We start from the raw sequence: 23,358 nt of genomic DNA, 5'->3' as shown, positions 1-23,358 counted from the left end.
TTTCTACTTCTACTAACTTCTGTTCACTTCACTTCTTTTTATGATGGAGTGTTGAGAATAAGTTCAAGTCTCATAGCGTAAAGAAGCTGCTCTGTAATCTTGTGGTGTGGAAGTGGATACTTCTGCATCTTTTGCCACAGCAGCAGGATGAACAGACTGTGTCTGGGTGGATTTTGTCATTTGGTATCCTATTATGATATAATTCTTAGATAAAAGGAGAACGACCTAGATAAAGAGATTTACGGAGTAGAAAAATCTATATCAATGCCCAGGAAGCAAGATTGCAAAAAAAAAAAAAAAAAAAAAAAAAAAGTAATTCGCACATGAAAATCTGCTACTTAATAAAGTGCATTATTTGAATCAAGAATCTTATGAATCAGAAAATAGGTAAATAACTAATAACTAATAAGAGTAAAGAATAGCAGAAAGGTACATCATAGCGCTAGGACCCGGTTTTCAACATGCAAATAACGTAGATTTGATCAGAAGTTTGCCACATAAAAATGTATCAACGTTTCACATAATAACAAAGAATTTTGACACAATGGCCTTTCTAAAATCATTCAAGTTTAAATGTTCATCTGCTGAACAGAAACAGGATCTAAGAAAGTAAATAACAATATTGGAGGTTAAAAGCCTTTCTTCAAAAAACAAAACGCGCTAGGCAATGATAGTTTACCAAAATAATTTTATTCTATATGTAGGACACAGACTATTAATTTACTTTTAAACGTTACTAATATTGCATGGAGGCACCATAGTCTCCCACAAACAATGTACCAGGCAATAATCAGTGTGATACAAAAACCAGGACAGCAGAGTACGGACTTATGTAAGTAGTAATGACAATAAAGCTATTACCAAAGTCCTCAATAATAGAATAGTCAAGATACTCCCAGATTAAGTTTGCTACCATGAAAACGGGCATTTTACAAAATAGAAGTCTCAAAACAAATGTTACAAGCTGTTATCACCTCATTAATACTAATGAAGCAAAACCAGAGAATCTTTATAAATTGCGCTATATTATATAAAATGTAACGGTTTGAAATTCTGGATGAAATAACAACCATAAAGCAGACAACTGATAAGTCTCCAACAGTACTGGTTTATGGATCTGAGATAGTTGCCAGTTAACTCCCTCCTGTGTATGCAATCCAACCTTTGGCTCAGAAAATTGGACAGAGGAAGTAAGCAGCATAAATGTGATTAAGAAAATAAGAGTTTATTTGCTGATGATTTCATGTTATATTTAACTAACACTAAAACATCTCTTCCAAAGGCAATGGAGGCAATGGAGGGTTTCTCAAAAAGTGAATTGATGAAAATCAATAAAGGACGAATCGCGGAAGACTGAACATATTCAGATGAAAAACAATAAGGTACCTAGGTTGTGATATTAGCTATGAAAAGACACAATTATACAAGGATAACTTTCTTTCTTAAGTGAGTGAACCTAAAAGTACACAAATGGTTAAAATTGCCCATAAATGCAATTCGGAAGGATAAGTTTATGATATGTACATGTCTTATTATGTACAAATCTCAAACTGTAGTTCCTCCAAAGTCATTCAGTATGCAACTCAATGCTTTACTCACTTCTCTTGTCTTGTCTAGTTAATGCACAGTTTAGCAGAACTTTTCTGCGAAATGCAAGAAGAGACGTAGGTCTCAGATTTCTAAATTTAGAGATGTATTATTATTATGGCCCACTGATGTTTTATATAGATTGTATAATACATAACACAGCTTAAGAACTGTAGATAAATATTGAAAGCAAGAATTGAAAGCCTCCTAACCTATTTACACCTCTGATTACAAAACAAAATATAAAAGTAACTAACTTCGTTATAAATAGCACATTTCAATCACATAATAAAATGTAAGAAAATATTAGGAGTGCAATTTAGTATCCCTAAGGAATCACAGGTTTTGAATAATCAATCAGTATAACCTCAACTGTGTAGCTCATAGAAGGCACTTATTGTACAAGGGGAATCAAACATGTACAATATAAAATTAAAATGTAATTTACACTAGAAAAAAATAAAAGAATAAATTAACTGACAAAGCAACATGCTACAGGAACAATTGGAACATTGCTAATTTCAAAAGTTGTTTGATACATGGAATGAATTTTAAAGTCTCCATTTTAAAGCCAACTCAAAAAGAAATACTTATCTCACAAACAACTGCCACAAATTAAGATCTACAGTTAATACAATACAAATTGATGACAACAATAACATTCCTAAGTACCCAGACACCTATTATCTGTGTGTGAAGTGTGACTCTCATGACAACATTTTTTTCTTTTCTGTACCAAAGTAAACAGAGTCAATAATGAAATCTAAGAATAGATTTCATTTGAAACAAAAATTTAATTCACAGCTATTCATTTTTAAAGTTTAAAACACTTGATGGATTTAGAAAGATTGATAAAAGACATATTCTTAAGATGACACTACAAAGAAGCATTTCTATGAGGTATGGAAGCCTTATTAAAAACTAACTACCTCAGAGGGAAAGTCAGGCCTCCACTGGACAACAGAGGACACATGATTAGTGTGTGTGTGCTCGTGGTCTTGTTTCTCTGAATTTGTGTGGTTGTGTTAGGTTCAGGTAAGGTAAGGGTTAAGGTTAGATAAGTAGTGGTTATGGTTAGGGTAAGGCTCCAGGAATTGAATTGAAGTCTTTGTTTGTCCCAACAAGTGATGACAATTAGGATGTGTGTGTCATGTCAGGGTTGGGATGTAGGCGTATGTGACATAAATGTGAAATAAATGTACATGTGTCTGTATCTTGTGACTAATAACTTCTGCATGTATTAATGTTTCAAGTTCGCCTCACACCATCCAGGATAGTATATACTATCTTATACTCCAAGGTGTTATTACTTTAGTTGTTTGTAAGACATTGAAAGCAAAACCTCAAGCTGGAAAGCATGAAATTAACTAAAGATAATCATAAAATGAAAAAAAACAAAAACAAAACTTAAACAACTATTAGAGCCTATCAAGAATATAGGCCCTGACCAAGTCCAATGTAGTCTCTTGGTATTAATGTCTTTATCACTCATGCTTTAACTATTACTTGGTTGGTTGGTTTTAGCTGGCAACCAGCTGAACTGATATGGTTCCTGTGGTACTAGCAGATCTATGTCAAGTCTCTTCTGTTCTTTTTCACTGTTAACAGTCCTGTACCCGAGCAATGACATGGCCCCTTTACACACTTCCTGGATACGTTTGACCTTGTTATGGGGAAGCGTGCTACGCCAAGCCTGAGAGACATCAGCAGCATTTCGAGAAGTGATTTTAAAGGCCTCTTTCCTGGAGCCTTTGCCTTTTCCATGGGTCACCCTGTAGATCCATTCTGCCAACTGCGTGGTCATCTCCAGACCTACAAACTCATACATCCCATTTATCTCCCCAAGTGGGTTACGCGCCACATCCTCATAGCGGACCATTTTGTAGCGACCTTTGAGAAATGGAGGGGGTTTCAGGATGGCCCTCTCATTGATCCGCACATGACTACGGCAGATCTCTTGCATAACTTGATACTGCACCTCGGCTGCTGAAATGCTTTTTTGCTCCAAGACGATGGCATTATCAGTCATGAAGGCTTTGGCTGACTGCTCTCTAGATCGCACAACAGCCCGAGGGTCACGAACCAGGTGGATGATGCGGAGATCTAGGTTTGGATCCTGCAAGAGTGGGTATAGGGATTCAAGCTCAAAAAATCGCACTTCTTTTAACACCACATGACTGTAAGTGCCACATGCCTCCTCCACCTTATGCAGGCCTGTTGCATCACATGTCTGGTAACACAGAGTCTGGTTGCTGAACTGGTTGCGAGGCGTGAGAGGACAGGCCGGCGGTGAGCAAAGTGCCCGGCTGTGACTCCACATAAACAATGAAGACACATTGTGTTGCTCTGGAAGGTAGGGCTCCATCGCAGAAAAGTCACACTGGTAGACACTCCGCAACAGATCCCTAACCGCCATTCGGAGCACCCGTGCACCGGGTTTCTGCATTTTGGTCCACACATGCCACGCGGGCTCCATGAGGTAGAAGACTGATGGATGCTGACTAAACACCTGACCCAGGAAGGATGAGCCTGATCTCCAGGATGAAAGCAGCAGAACGTGTACTTTGCCATTGGAGGGAGCAGAGCCACAGGGACTAAGCTGGACATACCAGCCACAAAACAGCACCACTGCTGCCCCTTGTAGGATCACCAGGAAAATCATGGTGCTGAGGTTCACTCTGCAGCGAAGCATGATGGCTGCGGATCACTGTTAATCTCAGGAGCTTGATGTGGATCTTCCTCTTTCTCGTCCTCTGTGGAGCTGTGCTTTGCCTCTTCCTAAGACAGTGCTGAGGGTAAATGAGAAAGTTGTAAGGGAAGTAGAGAGAGAAGTAGAAGGAGTAAAGAGGGATAGAGAGATAAATTGATATGTTGACCAGAAAATACATATTTCAAATATGCACAAATGAAATAATTCAGCCCCTCATCCTAAGAATTTTCAGTCAGAATGCCTAAATAAAAGCTTGGTCTATCTCTGCACATCATGCTTAACACCTGGCACCAAACAGTGTTTAGGGAAGTAGTTCAGTTAAAGAACACATTAAAATTACACCTCTAATGTGAAAGTTAGTAAGGGCTCAATTTTCAGGAGGGCACTGGTAAGATAATAGCAGGAAGAGAGATGTAAGGGTGATGACTGAGGTGAGTAAGAATCCTGCAAGATGACTCTCCTTTTAATGTAGTCTGGACAGAGAGACAGAAAACACTACCAAGTGGATTCTGAAATATCTTTTTTTTTTTAACCTTTAATGGGTTAAGTACATACACAGCAGTTTGGGTTTTTTGATTAAATACTGAATTAACATGACAAATCCCTTTGTGTACTTTTGTATTATTATTACATTAAATTGATCCTGTATGTCACATGAACTTGTTAATAGAAACAACTACTGTAAAATGTACTCTACTGCTACATATGCTGCTGTAAAACAAATAAAACCAAATGAGCTGACACAAGTTTATCACCCCTGCAGTTCATAATGTGAATGACTTCAACTTGATCACCTAGTAAAATTTGTAGGCGGGCCTGAGAAACAGAGCCAGAAGTCTTAAGGGAACATAAAGTACTGAAGCTCCACATGTGCCACATGTGGAACTAGAAATGTGTGTGTGTGTGTGTGTGTGTGTCTGTGTCTGTGTATGTGTGAGGGAAATTTACGGTCCAGAATAATTGGGTCTTGATGCTCTAATGCCTTGATGCTGAGCCATATTCAATATGCAGTGATACGCTAACAATGCAAAACATTTCATAGTGGAATGCCTCCTTAGGACCATTGCAGCCATCATGGGAGGATAATTCTTTTAGAATGAGACAGAAACTGTAACACCCACCACACCTACTTGGTTGTCTATATAGCCACCAAATTAATATATTCCTGAAAAAAACAAGAGAAAAAAAGAAACAGAAAGTGTCGTGAAAGTCGCATGGGACTAGTATTACCTGGGGACCTCTAGTAATTTGTAATAATTGCCGAGGTCGTCTGTGATCTTAATCCCATGCAAATCTGCCACGTCTGTAATTTGTAACGTAAAAATTCCACCGCAAATTACCTACCATATTTGGCCAAACACAGAGGTCATGTGATAGTTTCAGTTCTGTGCGAATCGGCATCTCTGTGATTTACCTAGGTTACGCAGAGCCTTGACATCATATCCGGGGGATAATGTCAGTGAATTCGAATTAAAACACAGACTTTGCTTATCTTGTGCAAATGCGCCCCACAAAACACAGACGTGGTCGGGTAATTTCTAAATCACAGGAGGTCCCCAGGTAATACTAGTCCCGTGCGAGTAGGGCTAAAGTTTCCAGTGCAAGTCACCGCTGACTGAGGTGATCCATGCAAGCGTACCATAAGCTGGTGTGCTTACTGAACAAGCCCTGGCATGAGCTCCTCACCTTCAGACCCTCAGGATACAAAGGTAAACATCCGAGATCATGACAGATACTTCATCTTCTATTTTCCTTCTCCCCCAATGATTCAGTCTTAGTTCTCATCAAAAGCTGGTAATGCTAATGCCACATATACACACTATGCTGGTTGCATTCATTTATCTACTTCAAACCCTCTATTTTTAAGTAAGGCAGTCATAAGGGCTTCAAGTTATCATATCTTCTCAACATAAAACACATTGGCAACTTTACTCTAGTAGAGTGTAAGGATCTACCCTTGTGAATCACCTCAAAACATGGGATGATTGAGAACCAAGACTATGCAGTCAATGACGTGAAACACCCATCAGCATGAACTAGTCTTGTCATCTAATTAAAATCCCATCGAGGCTACTAGCTATATTTTTTACAAAATAACTTTAAATGCACAGTATGTTAAGTCTGCCTTGAGAGGACTCTCTTTTAAAAGAAGAGATGTGCTGAGTTGTGTGGATACAGTCAGAGGGAGCAGGGTAGCATAGCTGCTGCTCAGTTGCTCAGATAATCAGAGCCAGCCAACTCTGAAGGAGAGATTCCAGTGCAGAGCCAGACTTTCTGGAGAAATAAACAATCAGTTTCTGCCCTGATCTTGAGCAGTTTACTGACAGGTAGAGAGCAGAGAAATTTTGGCTGCTGACTAAAGCTGTACAGGATATGTTCTTTACTCCATGATCGTTACTATAAAGAGAAGAGAGGGAAAAAAGAGAAGGCAAAACTGGAGTTGCTGGTGAATGCCGAGTTATGTGAGAGGTTGATGTGAATTTAAGCAGACACTCACACCCTCCGTGTGTGCTGTTGCTTACTATTTCCTGGATATTGCACAGTAATCTGGCTGAATAGGGCAAACAAATCACTTGTGCATTAGACACTAATAAACATAGATTATCCTGTAAATTAGCGCATTTCTCTGAATTTGAGCATTGCCAGAAAATCGCATTCGCCATGGCATCATTTTGGTAAGCATATGCAATCTGACGTTATTTATTTCTGTCCTGAGCTACATACATTGTATTGTATGTACATTGTATTGTATGTATTTTGTATTGATGATGGGAGAGTCAGGCTGCTGCGTAAAGTCTTCTCCATCACATCCCATAGACTCGCAGCGGAACTGAGGTCTGGACTCACATGCTCCCTGAATATGCTACCTGATTTACTCAGTTAAAGCCAGGTGGTGATTATTTTTGGCCAGGCAGTGTGTAAATCTTTTGTATTTTGTCATATATCTTCATTGGTGATTTTTTTGACAATTCAGTGAATCATAACGCCCTTCTATTCTCTCGCTAGATTTTCTTCTATCCTTTATTTGCCCGACTGAGTGGTCTATTTAATCTAATTACAGTAGTTAACTTCTCACATTATCGTCAGATAAGAATTAGGCCTTAAACAAATTCAACAATCAGGTCAAAACAATTAAAAACACATACTGACTTTTGATTCACTTATGTTGCTGCATTCCCAAACAACTCACAAAAACCCAGTCAGAAGTATGAATCTTCTGGCTGAATCTCTGGCCCAGAAGCAGGGAACTTCCTCCTGAGTTGTCCCATAACGTAATTCCTCTAAGTGGTTGTGGATGTGATTCATGGGGACTGGATGCAGTTAATCAGCAGTTTCAACCAATTTTTTATATCCTTGAAATCTAGACCACGTTGGATTGTTCAACAGTTTGTCAACCCGGGATTAATGTTGCACGATACAGCACTACAGAGCCAAACTGTTGAATGTGCTCTAAAGATAACTTGACAAGAGAGAGCTTACCATCCTCACAAACGGAGATGCTGTTAAATGACTAAACAACAAGTCTCTTCTGCCTTTGTGCCTATATTGTCTATTCTTATTAAGTATCAAGCACATTTGTATGCCTGAACATGTGCATGACTGAGTCAGTGACATGAAAACTGCAATTCCTTTTCATTACATTGACTGAATCCCTTTAAGTGTTGTGAATATGACTTTAAAGAGCTTTGAAACTACATAAAAAAAGCATCATCAGTATTCATGGAAAGAGCCCTGAGAGCAAAAGATAAATAAACTACTCAGTCGTGCATTCTTCTTGGACAATCTCACACAGCTGCTCACTTAGTCCAATCCAGGCCATTGGTGAATATACAGCAAAAAGCTTTTTTGGCCCATTTAATGAAATTCTGGTATCACATACATGCATTCCTGTCAAGGAATGCATTTAAAGAAAGTACGGAGACAGATGTAAGCAACTTAACTAAAATGTATGTATCATCAACTTTTCCATAAGAATGGAACATAAGGGCTGGGGCGAACCATAAATTAGGGTTTGTTGTTTAAGTTTTTTTTGTTTTAGTATAGTTACAGTATAATTACATGGGTTTTGCCGGATGCTGCAATATAACATTGCCAAATCATTATCAGAAAAATAATCAAAAGTATACAAATACAGAGTGTACTCACTTTACCTCCACGACCCTGCCCCCCTTTCTGGGTCTATTACAAGTTAAGTCACTGAGTCTCAAAGTGGGACACCCCACTTGAGGGTGATTCATTAATGTCTCCGCATGGATTTTAATTTTTTCCCCCGTGAAATCATCCCAGGTCTTCGTTCCACACACTAACAAAGGGTAATACTATTGCCGTGTAAAATGATGAAACTTAATGGGGTTGTCATGGAGCTCCCCTGTGTTCCCTATGGGGATTAGCCTAGATGCAACCAAGCTATTGAATAAACTCCGAGTTTAGTTCAAGTTTGGATGGGTCTATGTGAGACTTTTGTCTTTGCTTGTACCACCAAACCGCTAGTGTCTTTACGAGCCTGAATGCTGAGGACGAAAAAGACGAAATTATTCATGCGTTGTCCCAAAAGTGCGTCCGCGAGCCTCTTCCATCGGTCCGACGGAAACGAGCCACACGACTCACCAGTTCGAACAGAGAAAAAAACGGGTCTGGCCGAAGAGGAGTGCGTTTACTTATCTTCTTTCCACTTCTTTTAGCAGAAATACCTTACCTTAAAGCTTAGTTTTCGGCCGTGCCGCCTGTCGACAGAGCCGGTGCGCAGAGTCCCAGCACCCTGCGGTCCCCTCGTCTCCTCCCCTCTGGCCCCGGCCAGCAGCTGCTCGACTACTTCCACTGTCCGGTTGTGTACAAAGCGGTGTTTTGAGACGTGGCCAGAGGCTGTGCCGAGCTGACTGGCAGTGGAGCTGGGAAGGGGGGTAGGGGGCTGGTGGTCCGAGATACAGGAGGGTGGGTGGGTGGGTGGGTGTGGCGCAGCAGGAGAGACCCTGAATGCAGGAGCGCTGCGAGAGAAGCGGCACTACTGCTGAGGCAGGGACGTGCTCATGATCATAGAGGGGCAGGGACTCAGTCAGGAAAGGGCAGTACCTGCTCGCAGACAGGGCCACATTTTTTTCAGGCCTTAATACCAAAATATGTAGATTACTTTAAAATTACTTATAGAGAGCTAACTACTTAGCTGTGTATCCTGTGTAGCTGTTAGTGATTGCCATTTCTTATGCGTCAACAAATTGCTGTCAACATGAGTTTATTCACATTATCGTAATACTTTAGGTTTAGAGGACATGCAATTCAGCTGCAATTCTTACAAAAAGCAATGAAACACTGGTTTATTATTAGGCTCTTTATTGGAGGACAAGTGCAAAGTAGAAATACAGGCTACACACCTAAAAATGTGACAAAACCAAGAAATGACTACTGACTGCTACAGTGAATGTTAGTAGGAACAGCAGTGTTTACAACACCAACCTCACAGTGAACTCAGTATCTGAAAGAAGTTTAGTGGCAAGATAAACAACAACTAACAAACAGTTGTTGGATTAGATTATTCTTCTGTCATTAACAAGCAGTTGTCTTAACAAGCACAAATGGGCACTCTTCTGAAATATGACTCATATTTAAGCATGTTGAAGAAGTGGAAGGCGACTTGTTAGATTCCTGAAAAAAAAAGGGGAAAGTTAATGGATTTATAACTCCCAAAGATTCAAGTTGCTCCAATGTCACGTCTCAGCTCATGTGTGGTGGAGTTCTCTCTCTCTCTCACACAGACAACACCATATTCGCAGGAAATGCATGTGGTAGATAATCGTGTTATTTTTATACCACCGTTTGTTTGGTTTTTTTTTTACATCTCTATATACAGCAGGAATGTGTTTATCATTAAAAACACACACACACACAAAAAGGGCACTTTTTAATTAGTCTGGCCCACTAAAGATTTAGCATATTGCCATAGACATATAGTGGGCTTCTCTACTAAAATCACTGTGTCAATTGCATTAGTAAAGTTAGGACACATGGGTATTTTAGACATGTGATGCAAATGTCAAGTTAGCCCCAATTCATGTTTTCTGTCCCTTTTCCTGCCCAATAAAGCTCAGTCCTGCCTACAATGTCTAATACCTCTATTTTAAAAAGAGAAGTGTTACTAGGCTACCAATCAATATCAATCAGTATTAAACCTTTTTCAAAAAGTAAAACGAAGAATTGGATTTATTCCCCGAGATTCTGGTAAATCTTACAAAACACTGTATCTTCACAAAAACTTTTTTTTTTTCTCATAGCTCTTTAACTTCTAACTTTAAGTTGAGTCTCAAGTCATTTATTTTCTGTCAAGTTGTGATCGAAACGGTGACTTGAGTCAACTTCAGTCCAAGTCACAATGAGTCAAGTCCACATCTTTGTTACTAATTTACGAAAAAATGTTACAATGATACGGGCTCTGGGTCTCTGTACTATGAATATTGTTCATCTAAAGTTATATATTTTATAGTTGTATAATTATGGTGCATTTGTTATTTAGAATATAGTCTGTTGGATTACAAAAAAGCGTAACACTGAAAGCTATTCACAATACGGCATTATATTATGACAAACAGAACCTAAAACTACAATATTAAATGCTACCTAAATATGAATACATCGATAATAATACTCTCTATACAAGTAAAACTAATCTGCCACCGCCACTATTAAACTAGGTAGGGGATAAAGAGGAGGGGCATTTTGTTATAGCGGGTGTCAAGCCAGACTGCCTATGCTGATGCTGGGACTGTTGTAAACAATTTTCATTCATAGGCTTGAAACCTATGTTATGTAGTGGGAGACTACCTTCCTTATCCGTCCAATTATTCCACTATATGACTCTGTGACTCCGCTCAAAAGTTAAAGTCCAAATCTGAGGAGAAACGGCTCAGAGACTAAGTCCAAATTAGAGACAAGACCGCTCAGAGACTAAGTCCAAATCAGAGGCGAGGCAGCAAGTCTTCAGTCCAAAAAGGTGTTTATTCCAAGAGAAGAAGTTATAAATCCATGAGGTACCCCGGGGCAACTGAGAAATCTCCCCCGATCACCCTCTTTTATACTCGGGGTCAAGGTCACCAGTGCCCTCCTGGACCACCCCCCTCGTCATGATCACGCGAGACTGTCATCTTACTATTCTCATTTTTGTCTGACTTCCTTAAGGCCTACAAAGTGTCTCACCCAGGCCCCTATCTGTGGCCTTGGGTGAGCTGTAGCTGCACCTGCTGCTCCCCCACTCCAGCATTTATTATAAAGGGAGCATCAGACCTTGGTCTTTCATCAGGCTCAAATTCCCTGTTAACACAGAACTGCAAGGTGTATTCTCAAATCAATGTATATGCATGATCATGACCCTGTTTATATTTGCCACTACAGTTACAACTGTTGGTGCTTATGCTTTACATCTGCAACTCATAGTGAGTGATCACTTTGAATTCAATAGATGCAAGGTCTCTCTCACGCATGGGGTAACCCTTCAGACACCGCTTGTGTTTTTCATTTTTCACAAACACAGCTTCAATCAGGAGCACTTCCTTCTTGAACCCTGTCAAAGCTGCAACGGAAAAGGTGCAAATTATGCAAATTATATATTATCATCTTACTGGTATGAAGACTACACAGAACCATTTACTTCTGGCTTTGGTTAAGTTTTTTGTTCAGAGACTGATCCACAGAAAAGAAAAAACACAACACAAAAATGAAAGGATGCACCTGGTTCCTGTATGAGCCAGACTCATATCCTGCCATTCTGCTCTCCCCAGCCAATGCTAAAGCTCTCTGGTCACCAGTAAATGCTTGTTGGATGACTTTGCCCCAGAGCACTGATTTGGAATCAGTTTTGAACAGCTACAGTAAGGTGTGAAAAAAGGCTTTTTTTCCCCCCAATAAACTGGTTAAAAGGTTGTTTCTTATGTAGTAAATTACATTGCTAACAAACACATCTATAAGACATTATCCCTAGTATGGGTCCAGACGTTTGTGAGACTGAGAGCTACCTCGAGGAGCGAGAGTAACATGGAGGACAACTACTTTATAACCATGCTTATTGTGGTGTGAAGCAAGAAAGTTTGTTTGATAAATACTACAAAAATAGTCGCAATGGCAATACAATGCATATCTGTAACCCTCGTCATGTGAAGTCAACAACTAATGCAGAATAAATAAATGTCAATAAATGTCAAATAAAACTCACATCTTAGCATGGCCTCTTACTGTGACCAGTCCAATGCAGACCATGCAATAATCATGTTTTTTAATCAGCATCCTGATATGCCACACCCGTCATGTGGATGGATTATCTTAGGTAAGGAGAAAAGGTCACTTTTCATGTTTTAACACATTTGTGCTCAAATCTGAGAGAAAAAATTCTTCACTGTGTATAAAAAGTCTTAAATCTTGTGAAAAAATGGGAGCAAAAACCAAAAGGAATTTACAACTCCTCATGACAATTCCGATTCATGGCCTCCATTGGGATCTCGAGAATTTGGCGGCCCATGAGCTCCTTTTCATGTTAATCAGGCCATTCGGTAACCGTTTTTGCAGTGTGGCAGAGAACAGGATACTGGCGTCCAGGAGTGCCATTGCCATGATGTGGTGGATGGGTGGGTAGTGTATGACAAGGGCATCCACATGAATGCCAGGAGACAAGGTTTCCCAACAGAACACTGCAGATCATTGTAAATCACTTAACCTATTTTAATGTTGTAGTTAATTATTGCATATTTCAACTGCAACTCACAACTCAAGGTTTCGGCCCAGGACACAACTGTGAATCCTCGGTCATACCTCCTCCATCAAGCCTGGTACTCTGAGATCAGCTTTGGATTCACAGGCAGGGGGATGGAGTTGATAGGAGATGAACAGGCATAACATGTAAAGATGAGAGGAGCCCACACTCTCCCTGTGTGTATGTGTGTAAGTATGACTGTGTAAGTGGAGACAGGTGTGCTGAGTAGAGTAGAGGCCCACCAGGTGCATCCAATCCTGTAATCAAGCCTACTACAAAGACTCAGCTCTGGTCTTGTTTCTAGTCTGTCCTCTTCCACATTCGGACTCCAGCAGCTGGATTTTCAAGATCTTGTGATCGTGTAATTTCAGAAGTCCATCTTGACAGGCCTCAAGCTATGCTCTTTTGGGACAACCAGAGTAGTCTGACCAATCACTGTGACATGAGGAACTGCTGGCAGCCAAATGTATAGCATGTAGCATGGTTCATTGATATGATTTGGAGAGATCAAGTCCTTTACGAAGTACTTTCTAATAAGGCTGGCCCTTTCCTGGACAGTTTCTAATACTGTGTTCCAGATAACTGAATTCCTACTAGAAAATGGACAAGGAACGCCACTTAACGTCAAAACTCCTACTTGTAAAATTGAGGCAAATTGATCTTCTCTGAGTTCATGATGGAGCAGTTGTATGACATAACACAACAATGACAGCATCCATTGGAAGGGGCTAGGGTGTATTTGTATTTGTATTTGTGAGTACAGCATTTGTTCTGGGTTAATGAATGAAATATTCATTTCCAGTTAGCCCACAAAAGTGCCTTAATATCCCATTTATAATGCTCGCTTGAGAGCTGTCGTGCCCCTGGACCTCTTTGAGGTCAGATGTTCAAAGTTTCAAATAGCAAATTCTGACTCCGCCGTTGTCTGGAACATGACTTAAGATGGTTCAGAGTTACAAACCGTCTAGCAGGACCAATCTAGGTTCACTAGCTAGCCTCAACATTACTAAACTAAGCTGAGCATAACAAGCACTGTACCGGCTTAGGTTTAGCATGTTAGCATTGTCACTGTGAGGTTGTTAGTACACCGATGATAACATTCAGTTCAAAGCACGGCTGTGGTTAAGCATAGTCGCAACATGGCCAGCACAAGACTTAGTCTAACAAGTACATGAATTAACAAATTCCCAAGGTGCAACAGTTAGTCCTTACTGCTGCGTGTGTGCTTTATGCTACCTAGTTAGTGGCTGAACAACAGCCTTTCACTTGTTCTTTCGCTCAGAAGCTCTGTGCTTTGTGCTACTGAGGTAGTAAGTTGGTGAACAGCAGGTTCAGCGGATGTGTGGTGAGAGCGCAGCACATTGTTGTAATCACTAACCCTATCCAACTAGCCTAACTCATGCCTCACTCACATTTAAGAAAACACCAAACATTATCATAATGAATGGAAACAACGAACATGGCTTTCGTTAGTACTCACTGCTGTCGAGCTAACGTGTTAGCACTGGGAAATTTTGGCTGCACATTCTCTGCCATTCTAGTGCCAGTAGTTAGCTAGAAGTTTTAGCAATACATTGGACTAGCCCTGTGAAAGACCCCAGTCATGGCATGCAGGTACAGACAGCTAGCTTAATCTTTTGGGGCTATGATAAAAAGATGCTTTAGAATAATTTTTTAACCCCCGTTTTTAAGAACACAATAAAGTTGACACTGTCATATCTCCTGTTATTACAAGCATCAGCGGAAATGCCATACATAAATAAATAGAAATATGTTTCCTTCTTTCCTTTTTGCTTGTCCTTATTTTCAACATCCAATATTATAGCCTCAAGTTGTGGCGGCACTACACAACGGCTAAAATCTTACATTCTAAGGGCATTTTATTTTTTGGTACTGTAGCCTTATTGAGCAAACAGGGTGTGACTCTTACTAAACTGTCTGGAACAACACAAACTGGCAGACTGAGTGGTTTAAATGATCTAATGCAGTCAAGATCCACACACACACACACACACACACACACACAAACTGGTGTGGACATGCACATTTACTAACACCTCCTGGGACACTGAGTCAGAGGAAAAATGAAAACCATGACTCTCGCCTCTAAAAGACTGCACACCCTCCTACAGAGAAGAGCAATATGAAATTGGAATTGTAGTGTGTGTGTGTGTGTGTGTGTGTGTGCTGAAGGTGCCATATGGTGCTGAATTTCACACATGACTCCTCCCCCCTTTTCCAACAGGTGAGACAGAGGAGCAGCTTAGGTTAATACATGGCGGTAGGACCTAGGAGATGCCTTAATTACAGCATTGTTTTGTGACACTGTATGCTAACATGTTACCTTCAGAAACAGAATCAGTATCACCTGTACGTGCAGGGCTTTAACAGTCCCCAATTATGAAGACAAGATAATGAGTTTCAATATGCTGGATATAACACTGAGCGTCGAAGTGGCTTAGCTCATGAAGCAGAAGCTCTAGGAGGCAAAGCATGTGTCATCACTGAATCTGTTTCTGTAGTAATGGCATACACTTCAAGATATTGTGAGTTTCCACACATTTCATTCAGTCACCAGAATAAAACATTGGCAGTTCATATTTGTATGTGCCATATCATGTTCATAGAACATGGAGGTGGAGGGGATGGGGTGGAGTTAAAGTGGCTCGATGTATCAATTTGTATTTTAAATGTATCAATGGCCATATGTGAGCAGACTGTATCGTGACATGAAAAATTACACCTCCCTTGTCACTCTCAGTTGTCTATTCAAGCCTGTGAAATACAACAAAAATACAAACTAAAATAAAATGTCATTTCCATTTTGACAAATTAAAATAGTTGAATAAAACAAAGTTTCTAAGTCTCTTTTTGTTGTTGTGTCATAGATGTGACAAGAATCCTGCTTGCAGCTTGATATGACGATTTCAGTGCATTAACTTTTGTTCTTACCTCTGAATTTTGAGGAAATGTCTCCTCAAAATTCCTGTGCTTCGTCTCATAATGCCGTTTCAAATTGGGAATCGTCATCACAGCTATAGTCTCCTGGCATATTAAGCACATGGGTCTTGTGCTGGTTGGAGGGAGAATGAATGCAAATGTTTCAGTCTATTATTCTTGGAATTGCCGATTTTCACTGTCCACTTTTCTTTTAGCAGTGAAGTTGCTCCTACAGCCAGCAAAATATCAATATGCGACCTGCTCCAAAAACGAAAGTTTTATATATATATATATATATATATATATATATATATATATATATATATATATATATATATAGATAGATAGATAGATAGATAGATAGAGAGAGAGAGAGAGAGAGAGATAGAGAGAGAGAGAGACCTGTATTTTATGAGGTTTATGTCAACCTCAAAAAATATTAATTGAACAATAAGTCACATAAGCAAGAAACCATCAGTTGAAGTAGATAGGGACAACCCAAACCAAAGCAAAACATTAAATGGCCCTGTGTAGCTCATCTGGTGTAAGATCTGCGATTCCAAATTGATTTCAAAAGAATTTACGCACATGATGGTCAAGCTTGTGCATTGAACTACGACGGGGTGTTTCCTAACACTTTCAGCTTTGTAGCTTCAGTGAGGATTTTGGATTCAAAAAGGGTGTTAATGAGGTCTTTTAAGATCAATTTGGAATTTCAGAGATTTGGGTTGTTCCATGGAATCATTTTATTGGGTTATTTTTGGACTATGAAGCTTCCCCCGACTTTTCATTGGCATGAGTGTGACTAGATGCTGTCTAAAAATTTGGGTGAACTGTTCCTTTAAGATATGATCGAGAACAGTGGAATGTAATTGACAGCAAATTTCAAGGCCTGTCCTCCCAGCCATCTTGCTACTGACACGTTATAATAGCATAATTATTAAACAAGAATAGTCAGATAAGTTTCACTGCTGTTATTTAAAAGAGAGTCTTTAAAGTAAATGAAAGCATTATGGTCGAAGACGACAAAACGTACAAATTCTTTATTATCATCATCTAAAGTTGTACAAAACAAAAATGTACAAGCACATCAACAAATTTCTTCAATTTCTGTTATAAAGTGTCATAAAAATACACAGTAAAAATATAGAAACCTATTTGTAATTTCAGTTGCTTTAAACTGCAATAGGGGAAGGAATGGATTTCGCAGGGGAAAGGAGAATGAGGCTGCTGTTGAGGACGGAGTGCATGGTAACTTGTCCAGGAAAGCTCTAAAATATAAACAAATTAGTGTGTCTCTCAGCATGTTTGTATAAAATGAAGGCAAATTGTCCATGGAATAAAGCAAGTTATGGGAGGCTCATTGGTCAATTTGCTATTAACTGATGACGAAAAACCAGACAAATATTCAAGCGATAACAGTCAGTTATCAAAATGAAATACCACAGTCAAAACCATGAATGGGGATTAATACCTTCACTAATGACATTCGCTTCAGATGGAAACAGTATAACAAGTTACTGCTACTTCTTTGTAGTTTTAATAGAAGCATAAAAGAGCCATAGCCACTTAGTTCCTCTGCATTTAGCTTTAAAGCTGCCACAGATCCCTTGGTTTGATTACATTTTAAACCAACATTATGTAACTTCATTTCATAAATAACAGATTCAAAATCATTTTGACAGGGTGAATGGCGTTTCCGTCACAGCCACTCTGCTCTTTCTCACTTGTTTCTGCACTGTGTAACCTCAGTGATCTTACCCTCTCACAGCATTACAGACATGCTTACTTCAAGATACAAGCTTTCAAGATAACGTTGTTGTAATGTGATGAGTTTTGTTTGTAGTTAGTACCCACATTACGTATGACTGGTGCCGCATTCAAAGACTGTGGGGGGTGCCAAATTGCGCAACATGCCAATTTCTATATAATGCTGCTTTAATCAGACTTCAGTCAAAGAGTATTAGTGTTGGCGAGTCATCATGAGAGGTGAAATATTGTCTCTGAAAAAAAGGAAACCTGGAGGTTCATGTATACCAGAAGGTCAAATCACTACCATCGCATCATGAGAGGTGAGGTTTTCCCACTGGTATGGGTACCGTGGTTAGAACCTGGTTCTGGAAAACAAATCTCTGTATACGCTCAAAGACCCAGAGGAAGATGAGGAGGACACTGACATATTGAATCCAGGCAAATTTGATTGTTTCCCAGAAGCCAGGGCGATAGGTGGATGGAGATGGTTAAGGTAGAAATTATGACAAAAACTTTATAAAAACATACAAAACTTTGTTTGGGTGTGGTCAAATTTGTTTAAATATTAAATTAAAAATATACTGCGGACAGTGTAAAAAATATGGATATCATCTGGAAAACAAAATTTTGACCACTCTACACTGCATCTGGACTGATTTTTTCATGAATTAACAAATGTCTGAAGCTAGGTGCTGTACAATATCAAAATGACCCGACTCAAGAGTCTGCTTGTACGCAGATGGACTCTACTCAACAATATACATGTGTAAAATATACTATAAAGAGCAGTAGAGAGGTATGGCAGTTACAGTTCGGCCTCAAACACTGCAGTAAATACTTTGTCCACAACTAAAGCATCCCATATCGCTGTTCATTTAATCATATATCAGTCTATCAAGTTATTAACTTTTCTGAATTAGTTTGATTTAAATATGATGTTAATCATCAACACAAGCTCATGCATCTCAGTCAGGCAAGGATTCAAAAGGCTATCAGGTTAATTCATTTTCAAACACTATTGCAACGCAAAAGTGTTTCAGTTACTTTTAGTGCTTGATTTCAATTAACTGTCAGTTCACAGCAGAAGCATGTGCTCTCTGTAATTAAAGTCTTTTCTGGTTAAACTTACTGTCTCACTGATGACACTAACACACACTCATTTCATACACACTTCATAGTTAATGAGAGAGGCTGTACATTAATAAACACTCTAAATGTTCCTATAACTTATACAACTACATCAAAGTGTTTTAGAAGTCATTTATCAAATGTTCATAAAGTGCTTATAAATGCTTATAAAATTAAAAAGTAAATTTGGGGTTAAAGTAAAACCACACACACAGAGACACACAGACACAGGCACACACACACACACACACACAGTTTCCTGCATTTATTAAAGGATATCTAATGATTTCCATCGGATAACGGATCTCAGCGTTGAGCTGAAAGGGAGACCCAGCAGCTCGTCCCACAGTCCAGACTGGCATGGGACAGGACAATACTGTGGTCACTGTGGGAGGAGAGGTTTTTGGTTCAGCTCGTGCTGGTTCTGGCGTTGGTTACACAGTATATTCAGTAGTAATTAATGCAAGCAAACAAAATAAGAGCCTTTGTGAACTTACAGTTTCTCTCCTGGTAACTCCTAATTATGCTGTCAAGATCATATGCACTCGCAAAGGGGCTGGAGCCATCGACCACCGACACCTTGGCATTAACGGAGAAAAAAGACAAACAGCACTATACCTTAACAAATGAAGATCTTCTGCTAGTGTCAGCAAGTTAGTCAGCATGTAGTAGTCTACTGTAATCAAATATTTGTACTGTGATTGTTTTTTGTTTTATGGCATGTGGTAAAAAACATTAAGGTACATGCCCTGACTATGGCACTGCGAAGAGACATAGATTACAAAATGATCATCATTAGTGTATTATTACATGTAAGATAAATATTATTTTCAATTTAATTATCATCAATATGATCTACTAATTCAAAGTCTTAATCAATGACCCGCAGACACCGGCAGAACCACAAACCTCACAAAGCCACAAATTCTTGACATATATCTTCTTGAGAAGCTCACTTGATCTGTTGCACTACATCTAATAGGAAGTGTTTCGCATTCAGTAATGTTCCGTATCTGTTAGTAATGTTATCTGATGTTCTTGAGAGAAAAATATTCAATTATCCACAGTCCCCTGAGAGTTAAACAACATACAGCTGGGACAAACTACGAAAACGTATTTGCCAGCACATCAGACTTTAGCCATAAAAAAAAAGTAAGCTAATGTGAGTTTGTCAGGTTACATTACCATTACTTTCACTCGTCTATCCTTTGTGTTGCCATCACAACAAAGGAGTCAGTTGCAGGACAGCTGTTAAGAGCTGACCCACTAATCATCCTCTAAATATTCTCCATAGACATATCACTACATTATCCACTGTTACAGCGTCTCCTCTCAAGGTAAACCCAGACAGTCAACAGAATTTTATTGAATGAGCAAGTGAATGAATGTTCTGCATAATTCCTATGCTCTACAGTGAAGAGACTGTATTGTTTACTGACCACCACCACCACCCCTGCTTCACCATTCTTCCTTTCTTTGTGTTTGTGCAAAGGGAGAAAAAGAGCAGGTGTATAGAGAGAAAGTTGAAGCAATCTCACATTGTAAATGTTGTACAGTCCTCGGTGAGGCAGGGGTGTCCTCTGCTGCAGCCTCAGGTCTCCACTGATGAACAGCCTGGCTCCAGGGACAGAAGAAGAGTGCTGCACATAGGCTAGACTCTGCATCACCACAGTGGACATCCGCTGGCAGAACATAAAGAATGAATGAAAAAGTGTATTCATTTACATTTGTATGCATATTGACAAAGAACACAAGTTATTGCATGATTTATTTTAATTTAGGGTGAGTTAAGAGTGACATCCACATGTATACAGTGTGGCTAGACAGTAGGTAATGCAGTGGAATACATACAAAGAGCTGGTAGCTGAAGGTGATCAGCAGCTGGACGCTGTACACTTGTTCCTCAGGTTTTAGAGGTAGCTGGAGGTTCAAGAGCAGGAGGTCCAACTTCCCGTCCTGGTTCTGGTCCTCTTCTCTCACCTGTGGAGTGGTTTTCAAATCCGCCGTACCATTAATCAAAATGATAAGTCACCATTAAAACTGAGATTGTATTTTTGACTGTGTGTTTTAATACGGTCAACATTAGCAACATCTAAAGTGATAATCGTGTAAATACAGGCAAACCCACAGAGGCATAAGTGGTGTTCATGTGAGGGGACAGTGGTGAATGTCTTACAGAGACAGCAGGGATCCGCAGATTGTTCCCAAGCATGTTGTTCAGATGAGGAAAGGTGCTCCAGGCGACGTAGTCTCCCCGAGTACTGGTCGCTGCCACCAGCAAAGTCTGATACTGGAACCTCACAACCGGTTGCTCCTCATAAGTGCTTCTTTTTATCCAGAAACCTAAAATGACATGGCTTTAACCAGCGAGCAAGACTGTCTACATATTTAAAAACACCATTTACATTGGGGCGTATTTAAACTTCATATTCATGGTATAACTCATATGTAAAATCATCATGTAGCAATAATGACAGAAGCAGCAATCACAAGAATTAGACATGACAGTAGTGTACCTTGGCTCCTGTAAGCAACCAGCAGAGGTGGGATGTAGGTAAGGCACAGAACAATGGCCAGAAACAAAGTGGCTTTCGTGCAAACACTCGTTTTGTACCGAATCAAAGCCGGATGAGAATACACCTCATAGAAAGCCATGGGGAGAGATATAAACTGCGCTCGTCACCGCCAGTGTTGTGTGTCAAGTCAGCCGGCTAGCTAATGTTCAAGCTAGCATGAATGCTAAATAAGTAGTTCACACTAGTTACTACTCGGACCAGCGCTCACAGCCGACGAAAAGCTGAGCAAACATGGATTAACCCAGTTTAAGTAATATCCATCTAACAGCTTCCGACACGATATCGCATTTTACAGCGTGTTTTTTTTTTTTTTAGCGAAACGTAGCGTATTAGCGTGCTATTTACGTTAGCCCCGAGCTAGTCTAGTACCATGCACCGCGCCATGTCGGAGCTTAGCTTAGCGTCTCACGGTTACCATGGCTGCCGGGGACCGTGTTCACGCTCCATTCAGACCCGACCGGTGCAGTCCGAGCACAGAGCAACGACAACGACAGGAAATCCCGCTATGATGTCGGCAGTAGCGCTATCTCCACTGCTGGCCCTGCAGTCATATCTTCTCAATTCACCTGTCTACACTCTGCGGTGTTAAATGTTTGAAGTGGCACCAGCAGACACAAACAAACTAAGCATAGCTCATTAAACGCTTCTAAATGAGCTAAAGTTATTTTCATCAAGTGGGAGCAGTGTCGTGGCACCAAACATATGGGCCCCCAAACTATGAAGCCTCAGCTGGGGCCCCCCTCCCCTTAATGCATCTACTGTCCTGCCTAAATGTACACTACAACATTACTACTGGTGACAGGAATGTTTCTACTGCAGAAATGCTGGTGAAGACTTATTTGCATCGATACGATGAAAACGCTGTAGTGAAGTGAACATATTAGAAAAAGTACTACTTGAAAAACAGTGCTATCTTAAAATTGTTTATATCAAGTGATTCTTATACAATTAAATATTAACCTTGATGTCAGTGTTGCATATTTCCTTTCGGTGTAAATGGCTGCAAATGACTGTTTGAGGTAACATTTAGTAGCATATCCACTTCTTGAGCTTAATGTCTGACATCTTCAGCAACATGAAAAGACAGTGATGATGGACCTGGAGCTGATCCACTTTCTGTGGATCTTTCTGCTCGTCGAACTGAACACAATGCTACTTCGCCTATCAGCATTATATATATATATATATATATATATATATATATATATATATATATATATATATATATATATATATATATATATATATATATATATATATATATATATATAAATATTAAACTGTCACTAAACTGCTATTCAGAGCAGGAGGGGCACCTAAGACATGTAACTCTGATGTTATTTAAGCAACAGTGCCTAATTGTTTACTTGTAATACAAGAATAGATTGGTCTTAATGTTCAATAATATGTGCAATTCAGGAATCACATTAAACAAAATCTTAAAATGAAACTGACTGAACAGACGTATTTTGATGGCACAGTGTCTTGTAATAGGGAAAATGGTGTCTCTGTCTCAGCCACTCTGCCCCCCTATCACTTGTTTCTGTAAATTCAGTGAGAGGACAGGATGACAGTGTTGCATACATGTTTACTTCAAGATACAAGTTTTCAAGACACAACATTATTGTGATGTGATAAGTTTTGTGTGAGTTAACACCTACTCTAAAACACGTCTGACTATTTGTTACAGACCTGGGATTTGTATTTACAACAGTGGTGTTGCACTTGATGGGCTGTGATGGGCGTCAAATTGCATAAATTGCCAGTTTCTACATAATGTTGCTTTAAATTAAAATTCAGTGTTCCTTTTAGGAAGACCTTTAGGTCCCAAACATGAGCGACTGGAAGGCTACTCTTTGCTTGGAAATATCTATTGAATGCAAAGTGTGATGAAAGAACCTTCTGCATAAATGCGCTAAAGTATGTTAACTCTT

At 39.6% G+C, this 23,358-nt stretch overlaps 2 protein-coding genes across 3 annotated transcripts; both read right to left on the bottom strand.

Annotated features, from left to right (window-relative positions):
- Positions 1 to 670: 670 nt before the first annotated feature.
- On the bottom strand, positions 671 to 9,213 carry chst6 (carbohydrate sulfotransferase 6). Of its 2 annotated transcripts, none has more exons than XM_037108461.1 (2): positions 8,994 to 9,213; positions 671 to 4,395 (listed from the first exon to the last, which is right to left on the bottom strand). In XM_037108461.1, exon 2 carries the CDS (start codon positions 4,277 to 4,279, stop codon positions 3,083 to 3,085), a length of 1,197 nt encoding a protein of 398 aa, XP_036964356.1. In that variant the 5' UTR covers positions 4,280 to 4,395; positions 8,994 to 9,213; the 3' UTR covers positions 671 to 3,082. The 2 variants fall into 2 exon arrangements, with proteins under 2 accessions (XP_036964356.1, XP_036964355.1); XM_037108460.1 differs by having other exon boundaries at positions 671 to 4,376.
- Positions 9,214 to 16,996: 7,783 nt separating this feature from the next.
- On the bottom strand, positions 16,997 to 22,149 carry tmem231 (transmembrane protein 231). Its single transcript, XM_037108169.1, has 7 exons — positions 21,365 to 22,149; positions 21,025 to 21,191; positions 20,700 to 20,828; positions 20,387 to 20,530; positions 19,346 to 19,427; positions 19,128 to 19,233; positions 16,997 to 18,194 (listed from the first exon to the last, which is right to left on the bottom strand). The coding sequence occupies exons 1-7, from the start codon at positions 21,501 to 21,503 to the stop codon at positions 18,032 to 18,034; spliced, it is 930 nt and encodes a 309-aa protein (XP_036964064.1). The 5' UTR covers positions 21,504 to 22,149; the 3' UTR covers positions 16,997 to 18,031.
- Between the last annotated feature and the right edge of the window lie 1,209 nt (positions 22,150 to 23,358).

The sequence above is a fragment of the Acanthopagrus latus genome, chromosome 8, assembly GCF_904848185.1.
Source record: "Acanthopagrus latus isolate v.2019 chromosome 8, fAcaLat1.1, whole genome shotgun sequence".
Classification (NCBI taxonomy): Eukaryota; Metazoa; Chordata; class Actinopteri; order Spariformes; family Sparidae; genus Acanthopagrus; species Acanthopagrus latus.
This window is presented reverse-complemented; position numbering and strand designations above follow the sequence as displayed.